This window comes from Oxyura jamaicensis, chromosome 9 (assembly GCF_011077185.1).
Source record: "Oxyura jamaicensis isolate SHBP4307 breed ruddy duck chromosome 9, BPBGC_Ojam_1.0, whole genome shotgun sequence".
NCBI lineage: Eukaryota > Metazoa > Chordata > Aves > Anseriformes > Anatidae > Oxyura > Oxyura jamaicensis.
The window spans coordinates 7,664,773-7,689,725 of record NC_048901.1 but is presented as its reverse complement, the minus strand read 5'-3'; the positions used below and the strand labels follow the sequence as shown (position 1 = coordinate 7,689,725).

The window sequence follows — 24,953 nt, the reverse complement described above, 5'->3', positions numbered from 1 at the left end:
CCTTCCCATTGCATTATGACTCATATGGGATGTTTTTTTCTCCCCAGTTTCAACATCCATCAGTTACTGAAACTAGCCTCCCTTTAACCAGTCAAACATGTTATATTAATAAATGGAAACTTCTCATTCTCAAAAGGTTGGACTAGATGATCTTAAAGATCTTTTCCAACCTAAATGATTCTATGGTTTTATGATTTCAAACTCTCATTGAATCAAAAATGAAAAAAAAAAACAACCAACCAAATAACAAACAACACAGAACGTTTTGAATGCAATGAAACCACTAATGTGAAATACTGCCTAGCAGAAAATTATACTGTGCATATTGAAACACATTTTGAGCATTTCAGGCATGTAAAATAAGATTTGTCTGTATCAATGCAGCCATCACTCCTAAATTCTTCAGGCTCCCATCTTGATGGGATGACAGTCTTGTAAGTTTCCCCTTGGACCATTTTCCTATCTTTTTCTTACTTTGTCTCTCAAAAACTCTCTGATATTTTTATTGACAATCTTTGCTTTACACAAAGACACATGTTTAAATCACGTATTTCCAGATCCTTTAGTGTGATTGCAGAAGCTTACAGGAGTACTCTGTGGATCAGAGCTGAGGCTGACACGTGGCATCTGATTTTCTGTGTTAGCTGAGGTATCAAATTCATGCACAGCTGTTTATTCCCAAACAGCTACAGCCCACAAACTGGGGTTCCATTTTGCCTTTTTTTTTTTTTTTTTTTTTTTTTTTTTTTTTTGAATAAATCCATAAACTTCTACTAATTCACTAAAGACCAGTTTATCTTGGTCACAGAATCACAGGTTGGTCCTATCTTTTAGTCTTGTTACGCTCAAGAGACTGCCTTTGCTATTTGTTGCGATGCATAGACACTTTGCTGAAAATCTGTTGTGACTTGCATCATAAGCAGCCTTTGGGGTTCTAAAATAAATGGTAGCTGTCTTCCATTTCTGCCGTATGACTACTACTATTCTGCTAAGCATTCATCTGAGACTTGGAAGTTAATCATTTTTATAGTATTTCACAAGTAACCACTTTTTCCTTAACTCCTCCTTTTGAAAACTACAGGGTCATTGGGATTAAGGATAAATGCTTCAGATATAAATACGTGATACTTTAGAAGTCAAGGACTTACTCAGAATTTGAACTGTCCACGTTACTCAAGTGAGAAGAAATTGGTAAAAATCTTATTTAGGACAAAGCAATCCATTTCCAATTAGACTTGAAATTCTGTTTTCATAAATAAAGAAAAAAAATCACCTCACTGAAGCACTTGGGCTCTCTCAGTCTTTCCATCTGTGTTATGTCCCTCAACAGGTAAATTATTACCCTTCTGCAACTGTGACTGGGACACAGACCAGGCTTTAGCTTAGAAGTAAATGTTATTTGTGGAGTTTCTTTCTGTTAAAAAAGTTAACTTTCTACAGCTATCCCAACTAAGTATTGGAATTAATTTCACCTGTCTGCTACAAATTCACCTATTTACAGCGAGATTCAACGCACTGATAGAGCTATGACTTTTTTTTTCTTTGATTCTCTTGGATCCTGCATCTTTTCTATCTCCCTCATGCTGGTGTCAGCACAGTAACGCAGGCCTGGCACAACAGGTTGCAGACGTGCAGTACTTCAGATGCTACTGGGAGCCTTGTGCATGGCAGAAGTCAACGTGAAGCACCAGGGGAAAGAATGCACAGGGCTGTAACCTGTTCCCTGGGTAACAAAGAGATGCTATTAAAAGACAAAGTGGTACCACAGTGGTAAATGAATGCATACGGTCAAGGTGCACAAGTATAACTAACTTTCCTGGATGCTGCAGGGAACAGAGAGGAGCAGAGTGTGCAAATTCATGCACCTTGTATCTGGGAGGAGACAAATTCTTCCCCCAGTTAGATCAAATAACACCTCTCATTCACAAATTCTTTGTAGGCAGCCAGGAACACACTGCCTCCCAGCCCTCTTCCCCTTACCTCACAAGGACTTTCCCAACTCTCTTCCACATTGCAAACAGCTCCTAAGCAACAGGAGGCTTGCAGAAAGTGAGTCACTCTCATGTGGCTGAGTGCACGATGGAGATCAGTGACCTGGAAACACACAGCCCCAAAACACCGTGCTGCCAGGTAATCAGCACGGTCACTGAATGCTGCAAAACTTCATACATGGTAAGTGCTTTAAAACAACGTAAGTCGTGGCTTAGAATTATCATGGATGGAAGCGGTAGCCTAAAAAGACCGGTATACGTTAGGTGCAGAACTGACATGTGGCACTAAGCACTCCGTACACGTAAGGTATTCCTTAAAGCCAATATTTAAATCAGATTTTTATGATGCAGTGTGTAAGCATTAGGCTTTGACTGATTGTACAAATTCTGGGAACTAAGAAAAAGGGAAGTGAGGCATAGCCACACAAGGTTATTCAGTTATGAACGTAAGCGACTAATTTTCACAGTGCTGGGAGTGTTTCTGGTAGGAGACATCTTTTTGATTGATGTTTTACTTTTCTTTTTTTTTTTTTTTCTCCTAACAGAATAATGGAAAATAGGAAATGCATTTGCAAAAGGCCTCAGGAGGTCATCTTGGCATTCCCTTATCTCCGGGCAGGACTGTCTTCTACTTCAGATCTGAAACAGGCTTGTCTGCCTCAGCCTTCTCTGTTTTTGATTATTTGGTTTTTGTTTTCTGAAAGATATCAGTTTTTTGGTGGTTCGTTTAGAATTTCTAACTCAAGCAAAGCCTACAGCACCAGCCAGAGCTATCAGTCTTTGCAAGGATGCTTTGCAATGTTAGAGCCCGTAAGCAAGGACTGGCCAAAGCATTTCTGTAGCACAGGCCCCTCCATCATGAATCAACTGAGGGACTAAAATATGAAGAACAGAAAGAGTTGTGCATATGGAAGATCTTAGTGCATGCATGTATCAATCAGTTGCTATAAAATTCAGTGTGGGCCAGGGGGATTTCTGCATAAAAGCCTCCCTTTATTTGCCTTTAGAAATCTGCAGCCCAGAGCTGTCCTTTCCACTTCTTCGAAGTTGTTAGACTCTGGGATATTGGGTCATTGCTAATCTGAAAATGACACAGGACTTGTGCCTTTGAAATGAGATGTCATTTTGCACAGTGCTAGCACTGAGGCATCATCAGTGTGCCACGTGAGGACACCTGGCTCATGGCAGATGCAGGGCCACTTCACATGGTGGCCAAGCAAGAATAAAGGACTTTTTCTGCTTCCAAGATACTGATTTAAAGTTTTAAAGGAGCAAGACATTCGGAACAGCAGGACAGTGCTTTCTTTCATGTTGTCGTCTCTCTGAGAAGTATATCTCTTAGAACATGCCTATTCCTACAATAAAATTTGAAATTTATTTATCCAAAGAGACCAGCTTGTGGTGGCCAAGCCATGGCACTGCAGTAATCCTATAAGCACTTTCAACTTCTACAGTTCCCAAGTTTAACACTTCCTTCCTTTTAACATCTGGATTATTGCCCACTCAAAATTCTCAGGTGCTGACTTTGGTAAAAACCACACTGATTCTTTGAGAAGCATCTAAGAGATTTTTGCAGAGTGTATTTTAACATTTTAACCTGTAAAGGGACCTGTTCAAATCAAAGCTGGATTCCCTCATTGCCTGTTTTCTTTAAAATTGAGTTGATTCAGTTTCATAGTCTTCATTAGAATTGGCCAACTTCCTAAATATATACACACACACAAAAACATGAAAATTTGCATTGCCTGCTGTCTGAGAATATTTATGTGAGTTAACTGGGACAAATATTACCAGAAAGATTAAAAAAATGCAATATTACTAGGGAAACAGATTTTGAATCCTGTTTCCGCAGTGTTTAAACTGAAGAGAAAATTACAGAATTAATCCAGCCTACATGAATAGACCACATTTCAGTTTTTTCCATGAGATTTCAAGTAAAAACAACTAACAGCTTGTCAGTAATCCAGTGAATAGTAATTCTCAGAAAAATTACTTGCTAATGATTTTTCAAAAAAAAATGTCATGAAAAAAAATTGTTAAGATGCTCAAACTTCTCATAGGCATTTCCAAATTGAGAAGTCAAAGAAATAATAAGATGTGAAGTATTGACTCATTTCAAAATCATAAAAGTTACTGGTGCAGGACTTTGTTATGCAGGTTATTTGAGAGAGACTGAGGTAATTCTACTTGTGTATGTATGTATACATCTCAAATAAAACCTCAAAAAGAAGTGACCAGAAAAGCTTGCAAATATTTGAACAGGGATAAAGTGTTAGATATTATTCTTCAACCTAACAAATAAAAATATAACGGCTTAAGATTAGTGGGTTATTAATTCAAGTTTTTAAGGGAAGGCTAGATTCCAAATAATAAACCCATGAACGTCAGCAAACCAATCCTTGCTGTGATTCAAACAAACTTGTGATTGCTTAAAAAAGTGAAACAAAGCTACAGTACACAAGAAGTCAAAGTTCATTTTAAAAAAAATGCACACACACACACACACAACAACCTCTATTTGAATTAATTAGATCTTTATCAATAACTGCTAACTCAAGTTTAGAATAAAGTACAAGCCTGGGGCTCATGCTACTTACCACACTGCTACATCCAAGTAATCTAAGTCAATCTGTAACTTGCAGAAAAAAATAATTATAGAAAATGTTATTTGATAATAATTTCATCCTCAATGGTATTGCTGATTTTTTTTTTTCTATTTTGCTCATATGTAAAATTGCTAAACATTAACAGAGACTCTGAAGTCTTTTATGAGTCAGAAGACCAGGATACAGTTTCCGATAATGAACCAGTAATTACCATAATCTCAACAACACTCATCCCACCAAGCGTGGTTAAAGCAAGTTTAATTTTTACTTTGTGTTCACAAAGGGAAGGAAAAGTGATGGAAAAAAAAAAAAAAAAAAAAAAAGATCTGACTTCTTTTACCAAGGGAGCGCTTGTCTAGTCTTGACTCCAGTCTTCCATTCTGCTGTGATCTTATCTGGTTAAAGCTGTACCAAATTCTGTTCCATAAGTTTATTGCAGAATCAGGATCTCAAAATATCAAAACATCTGAGTTATTGCACAGTAACACAGCTTTTCAAAATAAATGCAAGTTCTTACTAGTTGCAACAACCGTGTTGCATTCACGTAACTGTAGGCAGTCATCATATGTAATGCACCATCTGTGTGTATGTGGATCAACAGAAATACTTCTGCGAGGAGCTTGAAACTAGCGTAAGAGAACAGTTTGCGAGCGGTTATTGATGTCTTAAGACCACATAACTATTATTTATGGCAAGGTTCCAGAGAACCTGCTGCATAATTCTATGTTATAATATTCCTGAATGGTACTGCAACAGTAAAGAACTTGCTAACACTTTATCTATGCATTTTTCTTATTAAGATTCTGACTAACATTTCATGGGATTTAATAGGTTTGAGGGTCTGATGTTCTGAAAAAGCCATCATTTCAGAATTTTGTAGTACTGTTTTGCAGTGTTTGTTTTTCTTTTTCTAAGAACTTCAACTCAGCCTTCAATCTTGCACATGCTGTTTTACATCTGGAAGTAATTAGAAACATTATTTACCTACCTACCCAACAGCATGTGCAGACAGTTCATAGACTTTTCGTGAATTCAGTAAGATTATTTTCCTCCCACCTTTGTAAAGAAAAAGCAGCCAATTTGATACAGGTATTTTACTTGGGAAAAAATGCCTTGATGAATTGCATTTAATCTGAAGAGCTTTCCAATCATGTAAATTCAGAGCATTCTGTCAAGTGAATATGCCTGAATCACATACATTGGGTTCAACTCATACTGAAAAAATGACAGCAATTGCAGTGCTCTGTCATCTTAGGAAAGCAATTATAGTAAAATATTACTGCCACAACCCCACATTGTATCAGGCCATGTCCAAGGTGCTTCTAATATCAGGGTATAGCTCCATCTTACTGTTTTAGATGTCCTCTGCTGTGGTGGGAGGCAATTGTCAATGTCCAAGAGTAAAGGACGTATTTGCTTGATTCAGTTAAAAAAGAAAATGCAGCAAATAAAGTAGGTATTACATTTATTCTAACTATATCCATTAAACATGGACAATTTCCAGAATGTCTAGCCTTGTATGAATGCACTGGGTTGAACAAAGGAAAGAAGAAGCAAGTCTGAGTCTGCTAATTCTTGCTTTTATTAACTTGTCAGTTATTACTTTGAAGATATGTATTGGATTCACTTAGAAATTTCTGCAGTACCACGGAATGAAGCATAGATTTCAGTAAATGGTGCCAAAAAAAGTCTATTAGTAATGTCTTACTTTATTTTTATCCTTTGTATGTTAGTTTGCTTGGAAACAAAATGCATCAAAGCAGGACAAATACTCAATCCACTGGCTTACTTGTAGAGCAAATGCTAACTGTATAATGTCATACTTCTTGACTTCGTATATTTCTGCCTTTTCTGTGGTGAGTTTTTTATTGCTACCATGACTGAGTCTTATCCCTTCTACTTGAATAAAACACCATCAATATTCAGAATTACTCCATTTATTTCTGTTTATGATGTCATTAATCAGAAAAAGCCTTTGCAGACTATATTATGAACTGTTCCATGAAAACCCAAACCAATAAAGCCTGGCTTCACATCCAGAATTGCTACATCACTTCCCTGTCACCAGAATACCTCCAGCTTACCTCCCTTGCCATCTTGCAAGACTAGCCAACTTGCAGTGCTTCCGTTTCCAGCCACATCCACCAGCTCTTCTCCACCTCTTCCCCTTCTGTGGAGAATCAGGCATCAGAAAACTTTTGGTGGCGTGGGGAGGTCCAGACTATCCCTGCACATGGCTGGCTACAGTAACCAAATAGCTCCTGGGCTTCCCTTAAAACTTTTCCTCATCTGGCAACAATAATTTGTGTCTCACCTCTACCCATCCACTGATTTCCCAGCAATATTTAGGAATTGCTACCTGTGTGGTCTTTGCCACTCCACCATGTTTAGCAGAGTATTGCAGATGCTTTATTTCTGTGGGAACACAGGCCAAAGTCTGCTCTGTTTAAAAGCCCTGCGAGTAGACACCTCTTTTTCAGCCTCTGTTTTTGCTACTGTTACTCGAACACGTTACGCCTCAGTGATGTCAGAGGCTCTCCAGCAGAGCCTCCTTTTAACTGAAGGAGCAGGTGATCATTCATCTCTCAAAGGATGTTGCTGTTCTTGTTCTTTTCCTCTGCACTGTCACTCAACTGCCCTGAGCGAAATAAGAACATGAAAAACACGGAGCGTTTTGAAAGGACAAATACAAGCATCCAACACAAATGTTTGTGTCAACTTCAGAATGAAATTCCAAATATTTTTGCCTGAAAAACCTACATATATGGTCAGTGAATAATAATATGCAGTCCAAATGCATTCCCATTACAGAAAAACCCTCCCAGAGGAGAGTGGCGGAACATTTCAGTGCTCAGTACTCAAAGTACTTTCAATCTTCAGCAAACAGCAGTTCCAACGGGCTTCTACCTACACAATAAACTCATACTGTGAAACAGCAACTGAAGAACGTTTAACTTCAGGCTGAAAGAAAATGGATGATCAAATGAATGAATATTCTACTTGCCTGCATTCCTGATTAACCATTCTCATGCGATCAATTTGATGACATATTTTAAGGGTCATTTGGGTTTTGTTTTCTAACACCTCTTTCAGAAGAGTATGACGGTACTCAAAGACTCAGACATGCAGCAGTTGATTAACATGATCTATACTTGGTATCTGCAACTTCGCATTTAACGAGCACCAGTAACTTATTGTTTGCCAACCTTATGCATATTATTCTCCATTCCACTTCTTTGCTTTTGTTTTTAAATTTTTCAAGCATTTTAAAAACACTAGAAAACAAATGGATAGCATATATATGACAGTATAATCTTTAGTCAAAAAAAAATGTTTGTGGCTTCCATTTATAGCAGCTGAAGATCTGCCGCAGAATTCATGCAGCAAACATAGCAGTCCTCAAGCACCGTTGTGAAGAACTTTGTTGTTTCTTAAGTCAGGGTAACTGATGTGAGGAAAAAGCTGCTGACAGAACAGAAAGAAACTGGGGAGAGAAAAGGAACCCTAAGCAAAAAATGACTTGTAACATCATTTCTCTAGGTACATTCCCCACAAGCTCTCCAGTGGAAAACAAAAAGGGAGAATTAGTGACACTTCATTTCATTGTTATTTACAGAGAGCACCTAAAAATTAAAATTTCTTTAGGACAGTAATTCAAAGTTAATCCATCACAAGGTCCACACTGTTCATCTGAACACAACAGGCTTCCTGGCAAGGCAAACTCTGAAGATAAAGATGGATAGTCCTACTACCTGGTATGTGCTGTGCAGTGAGATATGGGCTCCTCCAGAAATCTGCACTGAAGCGAACAGCCTCTGGAGGTAGAATTGTGCAGAAAAAAAAAGGTAGCAGAAAAAACTGTGGATGTTTAAGAAATTCTAATTGGGTGAAAGACTTATAATAGTTAACACATGACTTTTGCAACAAGCGTAAGAGGTTTATAGAACAGTAAATTAGTTTAAAAAAAAATCAATTCAAGTTTTTTGTAAAGTTTAATCTGTTACTCCCTGCTGGAGACTGCGCTCTAAACTGAACAGACCTTTGTGAGTTAGTTATTACAAAGACCACTGACCATGAAAGCTACACCTTATTCAGTACTGGAGTATTTCACGCGCTGAATTTCTCCTGTGACATTGATGGTACAGACAACCCAAGTGCATTTCAACCTATGGTTCATTTACTCTTCTATTCACTCTCAGGGACAAGCCCTGATCATCAGGTTTGGCTGTTATTTTTTTGTAACTTGTGAATGCCTAGCCAAAACCTCTTGAGATCAAGAGGAAAGTAAATGTGCTTCTGCAATGGCTATTGCAGGATAAAGAGTTGTTTATGGTGGGGTTCCTAGTATGGCTTCTGTTTGTAATGAACTTTGCAAATATCTAACTCCCATTCAATTAGACACAAATCCTGAACAATGAGACACACCCCAACTCACACCATCTATAATGCAGATAAATTCTTTCTTGTTTTCTTTTGTTTGTTTGTTTGTTTTCCTCCAGTTGTTAGCTTAAAGGGATGGGGAGCATCTCTTGAAATATTTGCATGACTGAGCAGAGCAGGGACTCTGAACTCTACTGCAATACCTAACACTAACAGTTTTAATGTGGGCCTGTTGTTCCTTTCAAGCAAATATGGAAATTAAAGGAACACCCAAAACTCTGTGTCAGCCACACTAATCCTGTGAAAGCAGTGACTCACCTAGTCATGATTTTCCATAAATTAGGCAGCTAAAAATGGGTAGGAAGCGTGAAACCATTAACACTTCCCGTAGTGTAAATTCTCTCACTGCATGTGAAGAAAATCCGTGGCAGTAAAAATAAAAGAGATTAAGGTGTCAGCACTCATCATGTTTAGATATGTTGTTAATAATTCAAATCTTCCTCCTTTGGAGCGTATGGCTTTGGAATGAATCATTCTCTATTTCCTTTTTCAAATGAAAACTGAGGTTGTGTTGCTCACTGATTCCATGTGTTTTCTTCTCAGCTATTAAAAGGAAATAAATGAATATGGCTAAGTGCATGTGCTGCCGGTATCATCTCATAGCAGCACCCTGCTGTAGCAGTGCTTTGTATGTTATCTTCCATGCATCAACGCAGAAATGGAAATGATGGGTGGTATAACTGACAACCTATTAAAAAAAAACATCAATACACAACTTTGTGAAGCCCAAAGAGATGGAAGAGAAGGGGACACCGCGTCTTTGGGAGTAGCACTCCCTCCTACCCCACGGGGCAGGCCAGCCAGCTGGACCTGGCAGCAACGGCGCGGTGAGCAGGGCCCACTGTGGTTACTGCCTCGCGGAGGTACAACACGGTGGAACAAAGGCTGACAGCTGGAGTTTCAGTATCTAAGCTTGGGTGCTGCACCAAGATGGGTGGTAAAAAAAAAAAAAAAAAAAAAAAAAAAGCCTTCCTTCAATATCCTGTCTTATTGATTTTGAAGGAATTAAGGGATGTTCTAACAATGAGGTGCCAAGCCTTAATATACACACGTCTCTGTAGGCCCAGAATGTGAGTGGCAAACAGCAATTGCTGCAGAGCTTGGTAAAGCTCCACAACTCCAAGTATCTATTTTAGATGCTCAAAGGAAAAGATACAACCAGATGCCAAGCATAACGTAAAGCACGCAGTGTTCTCATGCCACAGAACGGACTGAAGCAGTGCTGGGCTTCCAGAAGTTGTGGGAGAGGCATGGGCCTTATATCTGGAGCTGGCCGAGGCCTCAATACCCTGACAGTTCTTGACATACTGCACAAATCACACGATGGCAGCTGTCTTTCAATTACTGCTTCTAAATTCATTTTTTATCCTATTGTCAAGAACTCCAGACATCAAATAAGCAGGTCAAGGCCGCTTACCTTCTAATTTCTAGATACAGTACAAGAACCTGAACCAACGTGTATTAGTGTTCTTCACCCATGAACATTTCCTCACTCACCAGGCAGGTTTCTGTCTTTTTTTTCCCCTTTGATAAACTCCATGTATTTTTATTTATTTTTTCTTAACTCCAGCAGGACATTATTGGACTGTTAAAGTGACTTTACAAGTGATTACATCAGTCTTGCATCAACCTGAGAGGGTCTGGTTGAGTTACAGGATGCATTAGGCTGTCGTCCACTAGCCCAGAGCACTGCAGTGGAAGAGGAACTCACAATTACAGTTCAAAGGATACCTTGGCACCACATAGGTGGAGATTGTGCCAGGCATGAGGACAGAAATCGCTATTCCCACTAACAGCTCTTTAGCTACAACACATAATCTCAAGTACTTAGCTAGCCATCTAACTGTATCTCCAACAAAAAACACTCTTATCACTCTTTAATGTTTCAATGTATTATTTTCTTCAAATTTTTTAACCTTGTCATAATCCATTAACATTAGGTGCTTTGATCTTTCCATAAGGAATTTACTTTTTCTCTTCAAAGAGAGAAAGAAAAGATATTTTCCCCAGTTCACAGCTTTTATGTTCCCTTCACGTTACAGCATGACTGTTTATTATTATTATTATTTATTACTATTTAAGAAATCAAATGTAAAATTAGAAGTGAAGCCAGGCTGGTGCTGTACACAGATGACAAAATACTTGTTACTGCTTTGTTATCATAAAGTGTGCTATGAAGGATATTTATAAGGTTGGTATAAAGGATAACTATAAATTTGCTATAAAGGACTCCTAAAAAGATAAGCACCAACATCACATCTGGGAAGATGAGAGTACTCTCCATATCCAGGTTGCCCGAACTGAGACATCAGCCACCTCAGTGGACTGGAGGCGAGGCCCCCAAAAAGGGGAGGCTGAATTCAAGCTTGTAATTTGTCAAGCAACTTCTCAGTTTTAGATAGTCTGAAAAACAAATCAACAAAACAAATAGCCTATCACAAAACAACCCGTCTAACACACACACGTGAAAAACCACCAGCCTCTCAGGATTTTATTTCTAAAGACAGAACAAAACACCGAGTTGTCAAGTAAAACATGCTTTGCATCACAACATCCATATGTGGAATAGCTCTTGCACAGCATCATGGAAACATCTAAATCAGGTCCCCGCTATACCCCCTTTGCACAAAGCAACTGTCACTAAAAAAGTCAGCAATCTGAAAAAACAAACACACTTCATGCTCCTAGGCAGAGGTGTTTGTTCCTGTTCCGAATATCTTTTCACCTAGAAATCTCACATTCCTATTAGAGTATTAATATCTTCTCTCTTAATCCTTGCAAGGTCAACTTATTTGTCTCTGATCTCCAAGTTCATCTGAATATACCCAAGAGCAATTCTACATAAAATCTGTTGTACTTGGAAATACACAATATGTTATGTTCTGGAAAAGTAAAGCTTTCCTCAGAAGAACCTCGCTTTGTTTTTGGCAATAACCATAAGGAACAATCAGTTCCAAATGCCCCCACATTAACTGGGCAGAGGTCTTGTGCTTAAAGATAGCTAAACACAGTCCCTGAGTCCTTTTCCTTTATTTTTATTTTTCTAAGGGAAAGGAGAGCCAACCACAACATCTTCCCTTTGTTCCACTTTGAAGACAGGAGGACTGAGACAGCACTGATTTCCTTCTCTGTGTCATACGTGAAGACAGTGTGATGCCTAATGTAGCAGTGGGTGGTGCTGTCCTACATCCCAGTCCACCCTTGTATCTTCTTCCATCTCTCTATATCCATAGTTAAAAGAACGCAGAAACAACCTACTCCATCCCAAAGACATGATCCCTGATTCTGCTCTACTAGAGGGCTCATTGACAGACGTGGGTTAGCAGCAGAAGCAAAAGCATTGCCTCAGCAGTGCTTCCTGCATCAATACCACGTAGGGAAATCTATCACGTTCCTTCACTTTTAGCAGGGCAGAGATCCTGCTTCTCTTCACCATGATCCCAGCGTACATATGCAGTACAAAGCCAGTCAACTTCTGTCCAAAACGTCCTTTAACTGGGAATGAAGGAAGGATGGCTCAATATGACCGCCCCTCCAGCTTTCCATGTACCTGGAGTTCTCCTAGCTGATTAAGACTTTGAGAAAGAGAAAACTTTGCTTAAGATTTCAAGTCTTGTTTAAGAGACAGTATGGGGCTGTTCAGTGGTCATGTGCCTTGTATTTTTGGATGTACTGAAGCGTCTGTGATGCTGCTGTTTGAGGTGTGAGAGTAAAGCAATAGAAGCCTCCTCCATCCTAACAACTCTCGTTTTTCCTTACTGCTCCTGAGAGAAGGATTTGCAAAGTCGGAGCTTGGCAGAGCAGAACACATCAAGGCTTTCCTGAAATTCACAAGTTCTGTTTGGTATAAGAAAGAATCAATGCCCTCATATTAATTCCTCAAATGCTCGAAGCTAATTGTCTGCTGACCTCAGCCTGCAATCAGCCTCGTCCCATCCGAAAAAATGGAGCTAACTTTGCCTAGTTCAGTCTCTCAACAAGACAGCCAAGATCAATAAACCCAGACTATTCTGCTTTGACCAAATTAGAGGAAATTGTAGCTCAGAGCAGAGGGATTCCCTTTGCTTATTTTACAACACCAGGGAATTACAGCCCTGTTTGCTGCCATCACTGACAGCCTGTTTGATATGTTTTCTGCTGCTGGAGCCCAGAACCACACACTGCCACCCCCAAACAGACTCAAAGGAGAGACATTTCCAGGGGGAGTTAGGCTAGGAGCCCTCTTCAGTCTCTTGGAGTTGTAGCTGATGCTTGGTGAATCTCGATGCTGTAATCAAGCAGCCTCAGGAAGGGAGAAGTCTCAAACGCAGGCAGACAAGTCACATTCACCACCGGGAAGTTGCAGGGAGGCAGGTTTCGAGATGGCCCATCTGCAGGTTAACAAGGGAGCACACTGACAGCAAGAGAACTGGGTTCAGTGTGAGTCACTGCCTGAGACACCTGGCTGCCAGGGACTGCCATGGGACTGCTGCTGGCAAGAGAGGGAGCGTGGGCTTGGCACAGCCAGCTGCAAGTGTAAACACCTGGGCTTGTCTCCTCTTCCTCACACGCTCAGAGCTGCTGTCCCCGCCTGGTTAAATAACACTCATAACACTGCCCGACTGCCTGTCACATGAGAGGGGTTCTCCATTTATTGCACTGTTTTTCACCCTAAGTCACAGATGAGTTTTTTTTTTTTTTTTGTCTTTTAAGCTATCAAGAAAATACTTATCAAGCACCTCAGAATCACAGAATCACAGCATGGTGAAGCAAAGTTTTTAAAAAAGCACTAAATAAAACAAGCACAGTCTTAAATTAAATGAACATTTGGCTAGTTTCCAGCTAACTTGTTAAAGGTTTTTACAATATTTGAGGATTTTTCAGGTTCACTCAGCAAAGTACGTAACACACAATTCAAGGGGAGTCACTTTCTGGGCTACATTTGTTTCTACATTTTCTTAGTGCTTCCCCTCACGCTGTGCTACTGCAGCAGCTCTGAGCGAAGCTACGTTGTACAGAATGCTTTAGCGGAGCCGGATCTCCAGCCAGCGGTCATACTGGCTGTGAGGGTTTGGGATTTAACTCCCTAAACACATCTGACCTCTTGGACTCTGTTTCCCTTTGCTGGTCAGCACTTGGTCGTCTAAGGGACATCAGTAGGAGCCATTCAGTGCCATCACACTGAGGGTTTCTGGAGTTCTTTTACTTGCTACGAGAACTGCAGATTCCTCCAAGACTACAGCAAGTTACTCTGAAATCTTGGTACCTCTTGTACACGGACAGGATTGAAGGTGTTTCTGAGAGAGGAGCTCTGCTCTTCTCCCTGGGAACAATATTCCCTTCCCCAACACACAGGCCACCTCTTGATTCATCCACGCTCACCATCTGTCCTGTTAAACAAATACTCCTCCTCCCCTGCCCCTCCTCACCTCCCCAGGCTGTTTGATTCTGTAATTGCTCTGTTCTGCTCTAAGCCAAAGTCCCTTCTTTCTGCATGACCAGTGCCACCACCCAGACTGCTCGTGAGACAGGAATGGTGGGGAGAGGAGGCTCAGGACTGAGAAGAAGCTTTATTTCTGAAACCACGGTGAAGGAGGTCCTCAGCGAGCAGCTTTCTGGGAGTCAGCAACGAGAACAACATCAGCTTGCAAAGTTCGTAGCTGGCTTTGCCAGGTGGGGCTAGAACAAGAAGAGCACCTGTCAGCCCTGGTTCCTGCTGGGGGCACATTGTACTGCTAAAACATTTCAGTCTGCACAGAACTGAAGAGGAAATCCACTTGCTCTCCAGTGGAGGTATGGCCCAAACTGGTTGGCAGAACAAGGGCAATGAATATGCCACTGAAAGGGCCTTTGCTTTAGTTTTGCTGCTATAGCCACATGTCTGTTATGGAGAGGAAATACAGTAGACCATATTGTTTAGTGTGCACCAAGCACTTGGGAAATGACAAGAAAACTGTGCAGCTCAGTGTCAAGATGCCATGACGTGGGACATGTTCTGCCTTTCCATTCCCTTCTCCAGGTCTCCCTAGGAGAATTTGTTCAACACATCGAAAAATTAAGTGACTCGAAATATTTCTGTATGTGTATCAGCTAGTAAACAGAGCTGCTGAAAAAATGTCACTGTGTGATCTTCATGTATGTGTGGGAGAGAAAATCAAAGCTGTCAGGGAATGACTGTACCGCTCCATGCTGGAAGGAAATCAAACACTTCAGAAGCAGACTTTTCTAAACCGGTGGGATCTCTGCTAAACACTTGGGATACCCAGGCTGTCAGTGCTTCCAGGAAGATCTCTGCTGACTCATCCTGCCAGGGCCCGCTCTCGAGCTGAGCTCTCCCCAGATCCCAGCCAGCAGAGAGGCTCACATCTGCAGCGCTGCCACCAGCTCAGGGAGTTCTGCCTTCAGACTCCCAGGTAGTCTGATGGGCTGGAAGCAATCCTCGAAGCTCTGCCTGCTTTACGAGCACGGGAGACAACCAGAAACCCAAAGCCTTTGGAAGGATTGTTCTGTCACTCCGTGCACTTGTGATGGAAAGCAAACAAAGCCATACTCGTATGCGGTTCTGTCCCCTGCAGCACAAGTACTTGGCCAGGACCAGGCCTAGCAAATGGGGCCAGCAGCATCCACCGCCCCTGCCCTATAAAAGGGCTGCAAGGTCATCCTGCCAGAGTTTTCCTTACCAGCGCTCAATCTGATGCCTATTTAAGCATCTCTGCATGTTTGCAAATAGGCAAGTCTAAATATCTTTAAATAACTGTTTAGGAAGATTTGCCCCCTTTGAGGATGTTCAGCTACCCAAAGTGCCAAACGTTTTATCTGCTCAGCGACAGCACAACGCGCCCCACGCCTCCCAGGGTTAGCTGGCAACTTTGCTTTTGCTGCTATTGAGCAAAGCTCTTTGTTTCTTTGCCTCCCTTTCCAAATCCGAGTTGTCACCACGGGTGACAGCGGTTGGGCGCAGCTACCCTCTGTGCACACGCTGGAAATGGATCTGCTGGGGCCACGCGAAGCAAACGGAAGGGGAAACCATTCTGCAGCCACTGGCAAACCCAGCTGGAACTCGGGAAGCTTTCCCACAGATCGATGTAAAGGGGGTGAGGAGAGAGGGAAAGAAGTTTTGTCATTTTTCAGTGTTTTCCAGGATCATAGATAGCAGTAAGCAATGCTGAGTCTTAGAATTTCCCTCTAAACTCCCCAGAATATGGACAACACGCTACCCCATGGGATAGGAACAGGCTGTGCCAGCGTCTGGGGCTGACAACAGGTACGGTTTGTGCTTTCAAGCAGCAGCACCCTTTGCCTTACTGCTGCACGCTGCAGTTGAGGCCCTGAGTAGGGCCAGACTCCCTAGCACGATACAGAGGAACTATTTTTCTATGCAAATTCAAATGAACAAACATAATTTCTAACCGTTAACCTCCAGGAGGAGATAAGTGGGCTTAGGGATAATGAATGATTTTCATAGTTTCTAGGAAAGTTTTCCTAGGACCCACGTCTTTCTAGAAAGTCGGCACATGGCCTGACTCAGGACCTCGGGGTCTAGAAGGGAACTGGCCCATTACAATCCCCCCGCCCAGAGGCAGCTCCCAGTGTGAAGCCGAGAAGCTGATGGAGTTGGTTCCCACGTCCTTTCCTTCGCAGATCCCCAGGTACTCTTACACAGGTTTCAGCAGAGCTCGGTGCTTTCAGTGCACTGCTCTCTTTGATGGCTCAGGGATAAATTCCAGCGAGAGCTGCAGCTCACAAGGCTCGTGGGGAAAACCCACTCCTTATCTCGTTGACAGAGGTACAGGAAAACTAGACTGAAGGAGGGGGTCTGGGGATACAGGGGAGATGCTGGACAAGGATCTGTCATGCTTCTGACAGCCCCAGAAGAGGTGCCTGCTGCCAGCATGGGCATAAGGAGTGCTGCTGCTCAGCCCGCCTGCGGAGCTCCTGTACCGCTCCCCAGGGACGGCACCTGAGGGAGCAGAACCAGACTGGGACAGGGGAGGCTCAGGAAAAGGTTCTGCACCCAGAGGGGGTCGGGCACTGAGCAGGTTCCCCAGGGCAGTGGGCATGGCACCGAGCCTGCTGGGTCTCAAGAAGCGTTTGTGTTTTGTGGGAATGAAAGCTCCAGAGAGGTTCACAGCCCTGACTGCTCACTGACACAAATTGTCTGCTTGGTGCTTCTGAAACACAAGCAAACTGCAGCTCCAATGTGCGAATATGTGGTGACAGCACTTGACTTCAGTACCTTTACTGGTTTACATACAGAAAGCACTGAAAAACAGACAAAAATTACTGAAGCAATATGGTTTTGATCCTCATCACAGGAGAACCTCTGCTCTAGAAGAGTTCACTTTTGACCCTGTGATTCTGAGCCCAGCAGATGTGAGTTGCCACTTGATAAATTAAATTTCTTTCTTGTTTGGTCTGAAATAAGAGACTTGCACTTTTTCTGCATATTTCTCATTAAATTTTGCATCTGAAGAGATCAAGAAACTTGATTAGGCATCTCAGATCATTTGGTCAGGAACTTCCATTTTAATTATTTCACCTAGTACAGAAGCAACAATATATTGCAGCTGACAAAACACTTGCAAATTATACAGACATCTGTTTTGGTGAGTTGCTACTTTACACAGAAAAACCTAAGGTTTTCATATCTGAACAGTTAGGGAAAAAAAACCCACCACCTTGCAATCACTTGGTGATTGCTCAACGAATAATGGAAGAGAGTTTAGAGGGTTCAAGTACAGACAGGGAAAAAGCAATTGCATCATTAAAAAATGCCAGCCTAGTTAATTGCTGGTAATGGCTATGAATAATGACAGCAGACAGCACTGAATGACGTAGGAGAGAGGATATTCTCCCAAAAGTTGTAATTGTCTAAGATGAGCCGTTCAGTCAATTTATACTTATTTGGGACAGTCTGTTCTGCCCCTTCCAGGGCACCATAAACATTTGGCTAAAGCTGTCAGTGAGGATCTTCGATGCATTCTGGCAGAAGGGCAGCAGAAGGGAAGGAAAAAAACCCCACAGCTAATACCTCGCTGCCTTTTCTTGAACTTGCCAGTTCCTCCTGGGAGCATCCTGTACATGTGTGTGCACACAAACGGGGATTTGCCTGGTGCTCTACAGCCTAGTTGGGCATTTTTCAGTGAGGTCTTAATTGTGGAGATTGCATCTAAAAAAGAGAAATGCTCCTTTGGCAGACCAATTCAGCTTCTAATACAGCCACTGCAAGTCTCCCATAAGCCAATGTACAGCTGGAACCATCATACAGACTGCCTGGTCAACATGGACAAGTTATGGCCAACGCAGTGCAGGATGACAGAGCTAAAGGAAAGGGACCACTGAATTAAATATATTTGGGTTTTGCCTGCTTTGCATTAGCCTCTTTTCAAGAATGTTTACCATGAAACATATTCACTTTGTCTGTACTTGCCACAGATAATTTCCAATTGCTCCCATCCTGAGATTATTGTCTTTGCTGAGGCCCTCAAGACAACATTCGATCTGATCTCCACACTTTCAAACACTCATCACCCAAATATTGAAAAGATTTGTGACCTACTTGGGCCACCCATGTTTCACAGCACAAGTGTGTATACCATGAATAATGCTTACCATGAGCTGGAAGCATTTATTTCTAATGCATCATGTGAAGAAGATCCCTGGCTGCATGGTGCCACTATAGGGTAAGTCAAGGGAAGCAAGCAAAGGGCAAAGCACGTACACACTTCTGGGGATGTCTCAAAGTCACAGCTCCCATTGCTGATGCCCCTATTTCTGGGCTCCTATTCAGAGCTGTGAGCCTTAGAGCCAGCAAAAAAGGGTCGGAATAAAACCACGCTGAAGGTGGGATCCTCTGACCTTCTCAGTATCCCCACTTCACTGAGCATGGCCTGGCTATTTTCATTCAGGCTCCGTTACATCCCTTATCAATGACAAAAACAACCCACTCCTTCATAGTTATGCTTGCAGGAACCAATACTAAAAGACCCTCAAACCATCAGTCCCCTTGGCTTACTGCAGAAAAAGCAGTATCACAACATCCCAAGCCTGAACCTAGCCTCTCTGAGTCTGAGGCATCTGACCATGAGATGGAAAACCCTGAGACCACAGGGGACTCAAATCTTCCTGCCACCATGGATTTCCGGAGCTCTTTTGGAAAGTATTTCTAAGGGAACACAGACACTTACCAGCACGGACCAGCCGCACCACTTACAGAATTCATCCTCCATTTCATGCTACTTTCTTAGGACGTACTCTGGATGTACCCACTTTCGCAAGCCACTACACTCCCTAAGGCATGGATGAGGATTGAGATGAGAACTGCACTAAATTGGTTTGGTTTGCGGATCAGCACAAAGGAGAGGCAGCGCAGGGCGATTTTGCCGAGTTCCATAAAATTATGTCCACAAAAGGAGGGCTAAGAACTGCTCTCCTAACAGCAGGAGACCTTAGCCATGCCACTCCTTCGGAGAAACTGAATAGAAATTCAACCTGAACATATTCATTACAATTGGTGGAACCATTTTTATCCCATCTGTCCCCTCCAGGACATTCTCCTCACTGCTCTAAAGCAGCCAGAAGGATTTTTATTTTTTTATTTTAGAAAGCCCTGACTGCTGCCCTAGGAATGAGATTCAGTGACGCCATTCTGCCCCAGGGAGAGCCAGGTGCTTTGCTTCGCTGCTTGTCTCACAAAAGTTGTACCCTGCAATAGAGCACATTTGTATTGGATTAATGTAATCAAAGGCACCCTGCTGTCTGGTCACTGACCTATCTGTAAACAGCAGATGACACGATGCCATAAGCTTCTATTATACATAATTACCTATTGAGATGTGACCATTGTAAAGGAAACAAAACCACGTACTTCACCTGCTGCTGTTAGTGTATTTCCCAGAGATAAACAATGCCTGTATGCACCTCTGCTCTGGGCTCCATTTTCTTCTCCTCTTCTCCCTTCTCTGCTCCTTGCATCTCCTCCAAGGAAGTTTTCGTCTTCTCCCTTACATCAGGAACAGCCAGCTGCACTGGCAAGGTCCAACCCTTCTCTGTTCTTGCTTTAGATCCCTTTAACCTCTCTCATCTTTTGTTAAACCTTCGCATGCCACAGCTCCCCTTTGCCCGCATCAAGGTGAGATGTCCATTAGCTGCATGTCCCTGCCCTGCCCTGGGCAGTACTCACTGCTCTGGAGGCCACAGGGGCAGATTCCCACCTGACGTAAATCAGCACAGGTCTGCTGGAGTGATACACAGTCAGGAGTCGCGGAGGGGGTGCTGAATAAGGAACGCTGATCTCTGATTTCCAGTACAAGAGATCAGAGCGAGTCTGGTGTATGCTAGCTCAAACCCATCAGGGAGCAGTTTTCACACCTGGCACAGCTCAGCTGCAGAGCTCCTTGCTACGGGACACCTTCATGAAAGAACACCGACAAAATCCACTGGGAGTCACGAAATACAAAGAACCTTCCTCTGGTTCAGACACTCAGAGCCTTAAACCAGTACAAACTGGGAAAGCACCCTGGGAATCCGCTGCACACCCACTGCTCCCTGTGCTCTTCCCTGCAAGCTGCTTCAGGGCGCAGCACGCCAGGCTGGATGGACCCAGGGAGGAGTTCTGTATCCATGCTACTTCACACCAGCCAAAGACACGGCATTCTGTCCAGCGTGTGTGCCCATGTAGACATGCAAGAAACGTGTCCATGTGTGCAACACTCTAGGCGTAACAGCAGAGGTAACCTTACAGAGCATTTGGTGGCCATGACCAATTAGCTTTTATAGTCCAGTGAACTGCAACCCCAGTAGCTGCTGCTACAAGTCTGTAGCTAACACACGTTCATCTCTCTTGTTCGTCAGTAACTCAGAAGCTATTGGGATGTAATATTCATGCAGATGTTCAAAAAAAGTTTTTGTTACAATACCTGGCAATGAAACAGAAGCCAACTGACACTGCCAATGCAGCTTATTTGTCTTGGCTTTGTCTCAGTTATCAAACTGGAAGTCCATATTGCCAAAACAAACAAAAACTGCTTTCTCTTTTGCATCTAATTCCTGTCAGAAGTCTGAAGCGAGGCCCCTACAGCAGGACAGCCAAGTCCTACTGGCACCACATCACCTCTTCTGCTGTTATTGACAAATTCTCTCACGAACGCCCCAGTGCACCCCGACAGAAAGGCACCCAGGTTAAGTTAAACATCACCTGAGTTACCGCTGGGTGCTTGAGCAGTTTCACTTGTGTAACACTGCAGCAGCAAACTCTCGTGTTAATCACTGAAGAACAGCTCACACACAAATAAAAGCGTTTGATGTCATCATCCGGCTCCTGACAGAAGCACAGCTAGGCAACAGATGCTCACAGCGAGCCAGCTTTTGCCAGATGAAGTTCAGTGTTTACATAGAGAAAATGCTGCTGGGTGGCTGGTTTCTGACTTCCAAAGAGCACCCTGCTTCGAGCGCGTTTCGGACCGCACAGATAAAGCCTGTTGTCTAAGACGTTACACGGGCAATACCATGAAAGCAAACGCCAGCATTTCACGTCGTGTTCTTGCAGGCTCCGGGTTGTTTCCACCCCTCTTTGTCTGCAGGGGAAGGACCCCGGCTCTCCCCCAGCGCCAGCCGCTGCCGGCCCGCACCCAGCTCGTGCTGCCGGTGTGCGTCGGGCACCTGCTCTGCCTCGGGAGTCCCTGGGGCAGTGAACTGAGCCGATGGTAAAACCGTGCTTTTGGCTACCTGATGCTTTTGTGCCTGAACACGGGTCGGACCGATTTTTACCTAACTGAGCACGCTTCTGGCTTCAGGATCGACTTCAGCCCTGTCTAGCGGAGAGCGACGCTTCCGTTCAAGCAGAGCCGAGAGACGCGGGGCAGACCGAAGGAGCAGCCAGCACGAAGCAACGCTTACCCACCGCCAGGCGCTGCTGCCGGCTCCGCGGGGAGCGGCCCCCGGGCGCTGCACCTGTTGAGGGGCTCGGCCCGGCGCTGCGGGCTCCAGCCGAGCCGGCAGCGAGCGCTCATCCCCCGGCTGCCGCCCCCCGACCCGCGCCGAGCCCCCCGGCCGCCCCCCGCCGCTCCCGTCCCGTCCCGCACTCACATGGCCGCCGCTGCCCCCGCCCCGTCGCCGCTGCCTCCCGGCTCCCTCCCGGCTCCGCTCCCGCTGCCGGCGGCTCCTCGTAGCGCGGGGCGGCTGCTGTGAGGCTTGGGGGGGGCGGAGGGCGGTGCCGCTACTGAGCATGCCCGCGCCTCGCCTCACCTCGCCTCACGGAGCGGCCCCGCCGCCTCCCGCCCGGCTCCTGTCAGCCCGGCTCGGCCCTGTCGGGGAGGGGAGCCCCGAGCGCCGCTGCCCGCAGCTTGTTCCTCCCTCACCTCGCTGGGAGGGGGGGGGGAAGGAAAGAGAAAGCAAAGAGGTGGCGCGGTTCCACCTGCACCGTCATGGGCGAGTGCTTGAGAACAAAAAGCAGGTGTGGTCAGGGTTGTAACCGCTACCGCTGACATGCAGCCAAAGCAGAGGCACGTAAGGTATCGGATCCATGACTGCTTCTTCACTGACCACCTCCAAAAAGAAACAGAGCGGCTGCCAAGCCCTCTGCTCCTGGCTTTGGCTTGCTGCAGCCCTCACGCCCCGCGCAGCCCGGTCCGGCACCCAGCCTGCCTCCTGGACCCCTCACAGCGCACCTCCCCTCCCGCACACTGCACAGCCCCTGCAGCAGCAGTGCTCCCGTACGCTTGAACCACGGCTGTGCTTGACAGAGAAGCCAAAGATGAAGAAAGTTTACATGGGTTTTTAAAAAGGGGGAGCTTAACCCTGCTGCCCCCACTGATGGCTCGCTCCATCTCACCTGCAGAAGGGGACTCCTCCAGTCACTGCCCTCTGCTTTCTGGGGGGCCTAGCATGGGCCTTTAAAAACAGGTCTGTGCCCAGGCAAGGGCTTATCTAGAGCTCTGAGGAGCTTTTGTAGGACTCTAGGCCCTAGATCTTGGGGTGTCTGTAGGGGATAAAGTACATCAGCATCCTAAAATTAAAGCCATGTTTTCTGTAGGTAGGAAATCAAAGACAGGGTGACTTCTTGTCAAGGCAACAGACAAAGGTAGAGCGCTGCACTAGGGTGGAGAGCAAAGCATCAGACTCAGTTCCTGAACTTGCTATCAGCCAGCTGAAGGTTTTCAAGGAGAGAAAGAAAATAACCAGGGAACAGGAGAACACCCACAGCGGTGGGAACAGCCCAGACATTAGGACACCCGGCTATTTCCTAAGTCCAAGTTCAGATGCTAACACAGCCCGGTTCCTATGCAAGGCCCCGGTTCCCAGGCCCTTCAGTACCAGCAGAACACACCTCAGAGAGTTAGGCACAGGAACCTCTCCCTCCCTCCCTCCCCTGGCGTTAAAGACTCCTCATACCTACCGCCACTGGAGGGTGATTCTGTCTCTTGTACTGGGGGTTATTTGCATGAATAAGGATCACTGAAGGCAGCACTGTGAGCCTTTGTTTTCTACATCTGGCCTCATCACTGGGGGTTTTGCTCTGCACACATGTTGCATTCACCCTCATAACAGCCTGGCCTTGGGAAACTTTTCCTGATCAGAGGAAAAAAAAAAAACCTGTTCTGCCAAACTTTCTCTGTGAAAGCTGGAGTTTCAACAAATTATCATGACCTGATAAAAAGCTATTTTGGCAGAAGATTCCTGACCAGTTTTAAGCTTTATCCATCCACAGATCAGTCAGCTCAGTGCTTCTCACCTTGAGTTCTTCCATAGCTCTTTTCTCCTGAGGACAATTTGCTTTTTAGATATCCTAGGCAAAGGTATGATTATATGACACCCTTACAGCACACAGGTTAAAAACCAACACCCACATGTAGGCTTGAGCCCAATATTGCAGCCATAAGCTACCAGGTACATTATCTTCTTAGTCCTCAAAACCAAAACACATTTGAAAATTGATGAAATGAAAAGTCATGCACAGCAAACGTGGCTGGGAGTTCCTAGGAAAGAAGAACTGGCTGTCTCGACCTTCTTGCCCCTTCTGTGATACCACTTCATTTCCCTAATCTACAGAGAGTGGAACAAGCAACTATTGATGTTAGACCAAAGCTTGGGAAAAAAAAAAATAAAATAAAATAAAAATAAAATATAAAGAAACCTTGCAAATATACAAATATCTTATTCCTAAAACTCCAGCAGTCTCAGGGTTGCCGGCTGGCTGGAAGTCTGGGTGAATTGTTTCATTCCAGCTCTGGAATTCATTCTCTTACATTTTTAATGCAAAGAAAACTCTCACCTGGACTACTTATTCCTTCTTCCCCAAGTAGTTTTATGTGAAAAGGGTTGCAGCAGTGGAGTAGCACTCAGGTCAGGGGTTGCTGTGCAAGATCACTTTCAAGAAAAACAGTTTGAATAATATATTAGAGGCAGTCAGAAAGGTAAGCTAAAGCCCAAAGAGCAACATCTTCCATCTGCTAGGACAGCAAAGATGTTATGCTCATGCATTTGTGAGGAGCACTGATACACGATCATCACCTCAATAGCTATGCAAATGACTACTTCATTCTCAGATTTTAGATGTTTCTTGCCAGGAAAAGAGGATTAGGCCATAGGAAAAAACACAATTAGGTAAGCAAAATTTAATCAGCCCGTTTGGTGAACTGTTGGTAGTCAAGCTCATGTATTCCAAGCACTTTTCAATTTTTCTACTGACCTGGCCTCAATGCTAGAACTAAGTTGATCCACATCTGGTACAAGGACACAATTGTACTTCTGTCAAATTATCCAGTGCACAATACAGTGCTTATGCTGACACACCAGCTTTATTCTGATGGAGGGAGGACAGAAAATACCCACACGAGCATAAACATAACATAGCACCGAGAGATTGCCTGCTTTAGCAGGAAGCGTGTGAGTACAGGGAGAATGCCTCAAATTTCACGAACACTGCAGCAGCAGAATG

General features: G+C 43.9%; 1 protein-coding gene across 1 annotated transcript in view; it reads right to left on the bottom strand.

Annotated features, from left to right (window-relative positions):
• The window catches only part of LOC118171450 (vesicle-associated membrane protein 2-like), a 47,810-nt gene extending 25,543 nt beyond the window's left edge, over positions 1–22,267 (bottom strand). Inside the window, exon 1 of the mRNA XM_035334570.1 lies at positions 22,103–22,267. Within this exon, the coding sequence (XP_035190461.1) occupies positions 22,103–22,104 (2 nt within the window). The 5' untranslated portion in view covers positions 22,105–22,267. The remainder of the gene's footprint in view (positions 1–22,102) is intronic.
• Between the last annotated feature and the right edge of the window lie 2,686 nt (positions 22,268–24,953).